This window comes from Hakea prostrata, chromosome 2 (assembly GCF_041222555.1).
Source record: "Hakea prostrata isolate BN-2017 chromosome 2, UWA_Hpros_2, whole genome shotgun sequence".
Classification (NCBI taxonomy): Eukaryota; Viridiplantae; Streptophyta; class Magnoliopsida; order Proteales; family Proteaceae; genus Hakea; species Hakea prostrata.
In genome coordinates, this window is record NC_142601.1 from 28,722,143 (window position 1) to 28,731,804 (window position 9,662).

General features: G+C 40.4%; 2 protein-coding genes across 2 annotated transcripts; one reads left to right on the top strand and one right to left on the bottom strand.

Moving 5' to 3' along the window:
* Positions 1–2,233: 2,233 nt before the first annotated feature.
* LOC149024181 (uncharacterized) lies at positions 2,234–3,145 on the bottom strand. Its single transcript, XM_089143426.1, has one exon. It carries the CDS (start codon positions 3,143–3,145, stop codon positions 2,234–2,236), a length of 912 nt encoding a protein of 303 aa, XP_088999552.1.
* A 3,406-nt stretch (positions 3,146–6,551) lies between these two features.
* LOC149024182 (uncharacterized) lies at positions 6,552–9,449 on the top strand. The gene is made up of 2 exons (XM_089143427.1): positions 6,552–8,126; positions 8,571–9,449. The coding sequence occupies exons 1-2, from the start codon at positions 6,552–6,554 to the stop codon at positions 9,447–9,449; spliced, it is 2,454 nt and encodes an 817-aa protein (XP_088999553.1).
* Positions 9,450–9,662: the final 213 nt, after the last annotated feature.

Consider the following 9,662-nt stretch of genomic DNA (forward strand, 5'->3'; position numbering starts at 1 on the left):
TAATGTAAACACAAAGCTACTATTAAAATGCATATGTAACAAGTCTAACATGATAAGGATATGAATTAGAAACTATATTTACTAGGATAGGAATACCAAGTCAAGATTTCCATATCCTAGGTAATTACATCGATAACTATCCTTACCTTGAATCGGAGAAGAGAATGGTCCAAGATCACAAGCAGTGGCCCAAATAGTCTTAAAGTCCTAAACAAGCATATATGAAAGGTTAGAGAAGAAATCAGAACAATCGGAGATCAAACGAATCGGAATCGGGCAAAAGTTGCTTGACAACAACTCTATTGGTCGATACATTTGGTCGATAGTATCGACCAATAGTATCGACCAATTCAATTCCGGGACTGACAAGCTGGCTTTTCGGATTCTTGCCCCGATTTGGTCTTCCTGGTCTCGGATTGACATGAAACTTGGAGGATAGTCTAGGCACAACATGGGGACACTAATTATCAAGAAACTTTCATAATCCAATGGTCCATTTGGAAATCCCCAAATTGACATATTAAGGTTAAGAGTTGTAGATCATAGCATTGGCTATAACTCAATGCAAATTAGGGGAAAACATGGGGAATTAGGTAGGGAATCGTTTAGAAGCAACATGGAGCACATATGCAAGGTATAGATTAAGTAAATCACGAGCTTCATCTCAGTTTTGGTAAATAAAGCAAGTTGGTAAGCAATAAATCATGGAAATGTGTAGTCAATGATCATGAGGTGAATCAATCATAGTCACATCGGTGAAAACATTATTGTGTGGGGTTTAGAAGGTTCATGGCAAGGTGTATGCAAGGTTGCAGCACCTTGACCATGGTCCCAACAGTAAAATAGAGAAAAGATGAGTAAGAAAGTGATTAGGAGAGAGAGTCATACCTTTAAAGTGGAACAAAAAGGTAGGAATAAGTGGTTGGCAATGATTGATGAAGAAGATGCTTCACCACTACCAAGGAGGAGTTCTTGGGAGGCTCTCTCACGTTCCCAGATGTTAAAGACACGAGGATAGGGCTCCAGTCTCGAGGAATAAATAAATAGAAAAGAATATTCTAAGAATCTTTAAATTCGGGCTCAATGAGACTTGTTGGTCGATACCTTTGGTCGATGGTATCGACCAATAGTATCGACCAAAACAAACTCTGCAGAATTTTACAGAATAGTACAGCAACTTTAGGTGCGGACTTGGAGGGCTATACAAGGTCAAATTGCATGGGGTTTTCTCCTACAGTTCACTCAAGAGGTCTAGTTTCAGGGAGTGCCTTCGGATTATGCACCGGAGTCCGATTGCTATTTCAACTGTCTCGCTCTTCATCAGTGCGCAGATTCTAACTTAACACTGGTAATGTGCTCAAGGAAGGAGCAGCATCATCAATGTCCATAAAATGGAATCCCGACATTACGTCATCAACCAGTAGGGCCCATAAGTCCCTCCTACCACCACTTCGGGTCTTTGGACCTACAAACATAACAATGACCGGGTCGGGTCAGGGTTAGGTAAAAGCTGGATTTTACATTCCGGATTAGGGTCAGGGCTGGGTTTCACATTTTCTCCACATCAGACTTCATGAACAATACCATGTAGTGCACAAAATTCACTAAATGGTTATACATATTCACCACCACGGTCACTTCTCACCATCTTAATCTTCTTATTAAGTTGATTTTCAACTTCTTGCTTATACAAAACAAATTTCTGTATAGCCTCATCTTTGCTCTTAAGCAAATATACATAGCAATATTTCATGCTATCATCGATGGAAGTGATAAAATATTTGTTACCCCCTCGGGTTTGAACAAATTTTAGATCACAAATATCACTATGAACTAAATCAAGTGGTTCAATATTCCTTTTAATCATTTGGAATGATGATCTAGTTAGTTTGGCCTCTATACAAATTTCACATTTATGCTTGGGATCAATGTTAAATGAGGGTATGTGGTCCATGTTAATTAATCTACGTAGAGAATCAAAATTAATATGATCTAGTCTACCATGCCACAAGTTAGAAGACTCAAGCATATAAGAGGAAGACTTTTCTTTATCATTGATGGGTTTTGACTTGATAGCCATTACATTCACTTTCAGCATCCCATCTTTTACATACCCTTTCCCAACATAAACACCTTGTTTGGTCAAAACTAACTTTTCAGTTTCAAAACCATTTTGACTCAAAATTGTTCTCGAGATCGGATTCTTTCGGATGTCAGCCACATAAAGGACATTTCACAGCTTCACTTCCTTGCTTGATGTCATCCTTAGGAATACAGTTCCTTGACCCTTGATTTTAGAAGTTGCAGATTTTCCCATAAATAACTTTTCTCCATTATTCATAGGTGTGAAATCAGAGAAAGTAGATCTATTACAACAAACATGGCATGTCACTCCAGTGTCTAGCCACCATTCTTTTGGATTTGAGTCTATCAAGTTGACTTCAGATACCACCGTAGAGAGACTCATATCAAACAATTCATATGTAGCATTATCAACCAAGTTGGTCTCTTTCTTCTTGTTCCTTTTTGGCAATCTACAATTTTCCGATTTGTGACCCATCTTGTCACAATTAAAATATTTTCCTTGGAACATTGGTTTCTTAGAGATTCCACCTTTAGGTCCCATATTGAAACCCGACTTGTGTTTACCTTTCTTATTCTTGGAGCTTTCATCATGCTCCACCACATTCGCCTTAGCAACAACAAGGTTGGAGAACTTCCTCTCTGAGTTTTTATTGTCTTCTTCTATGCGAAGTCTAACAATTAGATCTTCAACATTTATCTCTTTCCTTTTGTGCTTCAAATAGTTATTGAAGTCTTTCCATGCAAGGGGTAGCTTTTCAATGATTGCAGCTACTTGGAAAGACTCACTCATGGTCATTCCCTCAGCATGAATTTCATGAATGATCGTTTGGAGTTCTTGAGCTTGACTCATCACAGTCTTTGAGTCTATCATCTTGAAATTCAAGAACTGAACCACAAGAAATTTTTTAGCACCAGCATTGTCAGATCTATACTTATGGTCTAAGGACTCCCAAAGTTCCTTGGTAGAACCCTTTGGACTATACACACTATAGAGTGCATTAGTCAAGCCATTCAGAACATAGTTCCGGCATAGGAAACCAGATTGTTTCCATGAGTCCATCGTTTGAGCATTTGAACCATCCTTACCATCAGTGGGAGGATCCTCTTTTAAGAATCTCGCAAGATTCAAAGTTGTTAAATAAAATAACATCTTTTGTTGCCAAGTTTTGAAGTTTAGTCCTCCAAACTTTTCCAGCTGAAAAACGGATGCGCGCTCGCCAAGCTAATAATTGCTGGTCCCTGGTTAGACATTGCCGTCAGTTTAGGCGAGTATGGTGATTCACTGGAATCGAGACCGATTGAGTCGTGGCCGTAGGGCCTTCACATTTATGTTATCTCCAATATTTCAATCTGAACTAAATCTGAACAAAATCTATTTTAAGATTGTTGGCCAAATTGATAGTAAATCAGGAGAAACATATATTATCAAAAGAAATTAGAAGACAACAATCAAAAGAATATATCAATATTGATTTACACGGAAATTGAAATACACCCAAAATGGAACCAGAACCGGAAGCAAGAAGAGTAAAGAAGAAGAATCGTCGAGGCACGTCAGACGCTTTCCTTAAAATAGATTCGTCCCCACCGATGAGTGCTTGAGGAACTAATGGACGTCTGTCTCCCAGGGTACAATGACGAACAACGGAGTACTTAGCGCAAAGTAGACCGTAACAACAAACTAGATATGTGCCTTCCTTCTATCACCACAAGATTCAAAATACGAAAGACAACTCAAACCATTGACAAAACTCACAAAACGTTAAGAAGACCCTTAAAGAACACTAAGCACTCTTCTTAAATCATAAAAGAAAAACCCAAAACATAAACCATCTTCATCAAGGGGGGATCCCTATTTATATAGGAGGTCTATGTTTCATTAACTAGCTTGATAAATGAAAGAACAATATTAACTTACAACCAAACTTAATGAATTAAGTTTTGGGAAATGAAAAACTTTGGACATTAATGAACAAGATAGGGAAATGAGAAGTTTCTTGGGAAATCAAGAGTCCCAAAACCCTCCATCAACTATGCTAGGGAAATGAGAAGTTTGTTTGTTAGGAAATAAAGGGTTTCATAACCCTCCATTCATTAACTTTCCTTGAGAAATGAACCACCAAATAGTCCATAGGTATTCCATGCACTTATTTCCACAAACTCTCCATAATGAATGATTTTCATTCACATTCACTCATGCTCAAAGAGCATATTCCAACACTTTCTCAACTTTAATATATTCCAAAATGAATAAAGGAGATTCTAGGGTGATGCAGAATGACCTTAGTAATTGAGTAACTTTAGTTATAGGAGAAATTCCATTGTATCAAAAGTCATCTAAGCAATTTAGAGAATAAAAAATCATAAGAAGAAAAGGTCCATAGGTTTACAAGTACATTTTCAAGCTAGCTCAATTATGGGATTAATGAAAAAAAAATCCTAAATAGCTTGATCCCGAATGTTAGTATACAATTCTGCATGAAGAATTATGAAAATATTTGAATCAAACATTATAGTTGTACTCCAAAGGTTGAAGAGCAACATCCAAATGAATCCAGAATAATCCCGACTCCCAAATTCATACCACAGAGACACAACAAACAATTAATCAGCGGTAAAAGCCAATAAAAGTATAGCAAGATTGCAAGGCCACAATGACAGATCAAACAGTCATAGCAACCAGCAATTAGAGCCTAGTAATTTTCATTAATTCCAATTATTAGAATTCAGAACCGATTAAGAAGTCAGAAATCTATGATCCTAAACAAAATTAGAAACAAATAGACCAAAGACGAAAGTGAAATCATGAAACCAGAGCACTTAGGAAAGTATGAGGGTATGCACTCATATACACAAAAGAGGAAGTCCATGTCATTGATCCCACAGTAGCCACTACATGCAAACACCAACTTGATTTCCACAACACAGATATTTCTAGAGAGCACAAGCAAATTTGATGATGAACGGTCCACTGCACCTTCACAAAATGAAATAAGAATTTTGTTGGACGATTCAGGTTTAGTTGGACAAATCTCATGGTGAATATTTAGAGCCATTCAGCTAACCTATTCACATGTCCATTCAGCTACACTTTAGCCAACAAAAAAAATATGATAAAAAAATAAACCATAAATAAATTGAGAAAGAGAAATAGTACATAATTGTGGAGAAGAATCTTTTCCAAATTTTCCTTAACCCATGCTTATAAAAAGGAAAGAGAATAAATAGCAAGAAACAAAAGGAACAGAATAAATAGGAAGAAAAGAGGAGAGATGAGAGAATAAATAAGGATTAAGGAGTTAGTTTCTAATTAGGAATGACATTTTGAATACTTAAGGGCCTATTTGGTTACATGAATCCATATGAATCCAGAGATTTCAATCTAGATTCATAAATGGGAGATTTATACCCGTTTGGTTGGGTGAATCTTTGAATTCATGAAATCTAGAGATTCACCTTTTTACACTAAAAACGTGAATATGTAGATTTATGGGTATGAGGTGAAATCTAGTGATTTCACCCCCTACTATAAAAACATTAAACACTGAACCATGATTCCATAAATGTTTTTTCAGAATGAATCTACAGATTTCATTCCAAAGATTCAGACTAACCAAACAATTAATTTTATGAACTATAATTCCATAGATTTGAAATTTATAGATTTGAAATCTATAGATTTTTTAAATCTCCAGACTCAAGTAACCAAACAGCCCTAATAAGAATTTTTTTTTTTCTAAAATTTTCTTTAACCCACGTTTATAAAAAGAGAAGTGAATAAATAGGAAGAAAAGATGAGAGAGAAGAGAGGGAAGAATAAATAGGGATTGAGGAGTTAGTTTTTAATTAGAAATGACATTTATACCCATTACTTTACCCTTAAAAATTATTTTCAATATCTCATATGTGGGAAGAGAAAACACTAGAAAAATTAAGGGAATTAATATGAAAATGGGAAAAAAGTTAAGGGAATCCCCTTGACCCCACTGTGGTTCCGCCCCTAGAAGCTGGTGCGAGAAAGAGTGCCAAACACATTTTGTAATGTAGTCCAAATCTGAACAGATGTAGAGAATCCAACGACACAAGGAAACACCTTTAGGCTAGAAGATGCAATGATCCAACTAAGATCAAGTTGGTCTTTGCGGTGCCAACCTTATAAAGGGGTTGGGGGGGGGGTGGGGTGGGGGGGGGGGGAAAGGTGGGGGGGGGGGGGGGGGGGGGGCCGGCGGGGGCCCCCGAGGTGTTGTTGGTGGGGGGGGGGGGGGGGGGGTTGGGGTTTTGTGATCCACGCTGGAAATGACAGCAAGGAGGCCACGCTGGAGGGACAGCTCAAGGACACCATGGCAGGAGGTGAGAAGACTCCAGAAGCACCACGCCGTTCAGGAAGAGTAACACAAACACCAGGGTATTTGAAGGAATATGCTAAATGAGTAAAAGCTGCCAAATGTCAAGATCTGAAGGGAACAATGGTTATGGAGAAATCGATTTGCATTCTTAGATGTAAGGCAAGCAGTAGCGTAAGAGATTGTATAAATCCCAAGAAGGCAACCCTAATGGAGGAAGAAGAATTTATTTCCCTATTATCCTTAAAGTTCCTTTTCTCTGTTTCTTCCTTTTCTGCTTCTCTGTTCTACATTCTTCTGATTTCTAAGAAAGGTCACAACACTGGTCCGACCTGCCGGATTCTCAGGATGGCGGAAGGCACACGAATGAGGCAAATGGATGATGCTGTGAAGAATCTCACTCTCACCTCTACAGCACACGGGGAAGCCATGACGGAAGTGCAGAAATCGATGGGTGAGCAGAAAATGGCCATAGATGAACAAAAGGCAGCACTCACAACAGTTGCTCTCGAAGTAGCAGCACTGGCTGGGCGTTTCGACAACTATATGCGGCTTAATACTTCGTCACCAGTACCAGCAAGGAGCGGTTCGTCTACTCCAGCAACGACTGCTGTTACACAGAATCCAGTGGATTCTTCTACAAATCTCTTCGGAACAATTCAGGGGCGAGCTTCGAAGGTCGATTTTCCTCGGTTTGATGGTTCCGATCCAGAAGGGTGGCTGTTCCAGACAGAGGGATTCTTCCAATACCATTCCACCAGGGAAGATCAAAAGCTATTGTTGGTTCAGTTTCACATGGACGGCGCCGCTCGACAATGGTTTCGTTGGATGAAAAATGGAGGGCAAATCACTACCTGGGCAGCGTTTGCTAGAGCAGTGGTAGCTCGATTTGGTCCGTCGCCGTTTGATGATCCACTCGGAACGATGACTAAGCTAACGCAGGCAACTTCGGTGAGTGAGTACCAATCCCGATTTGAGGAGTTAGCAAATAGAATCTCCGGATTGCCCTCTCAGTTCTTAATCAGCTGCTTCATCTCCGGGTTAAAAACTGACATTCGCCATGAAGTCCTTGCAGCTCGGCCATCAGACATGGCGACCACAGTGGGGTTAGCACGCCTACATGAAAGTAAGCTATATGAATCCCGTCGAGGGCCTATTCGTGCCGTTCCGGTGTCTACAAGACCCCCGTTACTGCCAACACCTCTCGTGAAACCACTCGCATTGCAGTCTTCATCAACCACAACCATACCCATCAAGAGGCTAACACCTGTTGAAATGCAGCAACGACGCGAGAAAGGTTTGTGCTATAATTGTGAGGATAAGTATGCACCAGGGCATCGTTGTAAGAAGCTGTTCTTCTTAGAAGCAGCAGAGAATGCCGAACCGCCAGATGTGGGAGAACCAATAATCGAAGATGGCGATGATATTGGCATGGGGGAGGTGGCCGGCGTGACAACAGAAATTTCCTATTATTCGCTAACAGGGGTCAATTCCACCACCACTCTACGATTCACAGGGAGTATTAATGGTAAACAGGTGCAAGTATTAGTGGACAGTGGCAATACGCACAATTTTGTACAAGGTCAAGTTGCAAGGCAGCTGGGATTAGCAATCGAACCCACCACATCAGTGACTGTGCTTGTCGGGGATGGAAGCAAAATGACTTGCGAGGGAGTGATTCGTGGACTTCAGTTAAAGGTACAAGGCCATTTAATTTACATTGATGCTTTCATATTGCCGTGTTTGGGGCAGATTTAGTTTTGGGAGTCCAATGGTTGTCACAATTGGGTCCAATAGTCTTGGACTATAAGCAGTTAACCCTCCAATTTCACAATTGTGGCCGAGAGGTCGTGCTTCGCGGGGAAGCCCAAATAGGCCCAGCCCAATTGGATTACCGCAGCCTAAAGAAGGGAGCAGAAGCCCAATCATATGTTACTCTTTTCAAGTTGGAATTGCAGTGTGAATGGGGCCAACCAGTAGAACAATTAAGCCCAGATTTACAAAATCTTTTAGACCAATTTCATTTGGTGTTTGGAGAACCAATGGGCCTACCACCTGAGAGGGTCCAAGACCATCATATACATTTCTTGCCGGAAGCCCAACTTTGTTAATGTGCGCCCATATAGATACCCACATTTTCAGAAAACAGAAATTGAGCGTCAAGTAACTAGTATGTTGGCAAATGGAATTATACAGCCTAGCATTAGCCCTTTTTCATCTCCAGTATTATTGGTCAAGAAACGGGATGGAACTTGGAGGTTTTGTGTGGATTACCGCGCCTTGAATGCCATAACAGTCAAGGATCGGTTTCCCATACCTACTATAGATGAATTGTTTGATGAGTTGCATGGATCTAAGTATTTTTCAAAGTTGGATCTTAGGTCTGGTTATCATCAAGTCCGTGTACACAAAGAGGACGTGGCTAAAACAGCATTTCGCACCCATGAAGGGCACTATGAGTTCCTTGTTATGCCCTTTGGGCTAACTAATGCCCCATCCACTTTTCAGGCTATGATGAATGCTTTGTTTAAAGCCCATTTACGCAAATTTGTGCTTGTTTTCTTTGATGATCTCTTAGTTTACAGCATGACATGGGCTGAGCATCTTAGACATCTTGAAGTGGTATTGGACCTCCTACAAGGCCATCAACTCTATGCGAAACGAAGTAAATGTTCCTTTGGGCAAGCTGAGGTAGAGTATTTGGGCCATGTCGTCTCCGGACGGGGGCTGGAAGTAGATCGAAGCAAGATACAAGCAGTGCTGCAGTGGCCCATTCCGAAGAATACTAAAGAAATTCGAGGCTTCTTAGGGCTTACGGGGTATTACCGTCGTTTTGTCAAGGGATATGCGCATGTGGCCTCACCACTAACTGATCTATTAAAGAAGGGAGATTTTGCATGGAATCTAAAGGCGGAAGAGGCTTTCGGGAATTGCAGAAATTGCTCACTCAAGCACTGTTTTGGCCTTACGATTTCACAAAGTCTTTCACTGTGGAGACCGATGCCTCTGGCACCGGAATAGGCGCGGTTCTTGCACAAGATGGACACCCAATTGCCTACTACAGCAAGAAGCTCTCCACACGCTTACAGGCAGCCTCAACTTATCATAGAGAAATGTTAGCAATTACCTATGCTATTGCTCGATGGCGACAATACAGCTTGGGCGCCGGTTCTACATCTTAACAGATCAGCGAAGTTTGAAAGAGTTGCAATCTCAGATCATCCAAACCCCCGA

Coding starts and splice junctions, on each gene's coding strand:
- LOC149024181 (XM_089143426.1), bottom strand. CDS start 3,145: ATGGACTCATGGAAACAATCTGGTTTCCTATGCCGGAACTATGTTCTG.
- LOC149024182 (XM_089143427.1), top strand. CDS start 6,552: ATGGTTATGGAGAAATCGATTTGCATTCTTAGATGTAAGGCAAGCAGT. Junction 8,127..8,570: donor TTCGTGGACTTCAGTTAAAG/GTACAAGGCCAT, acceptor CCACATTTTCAG/AAAACAGAAATTGAGCGTCA.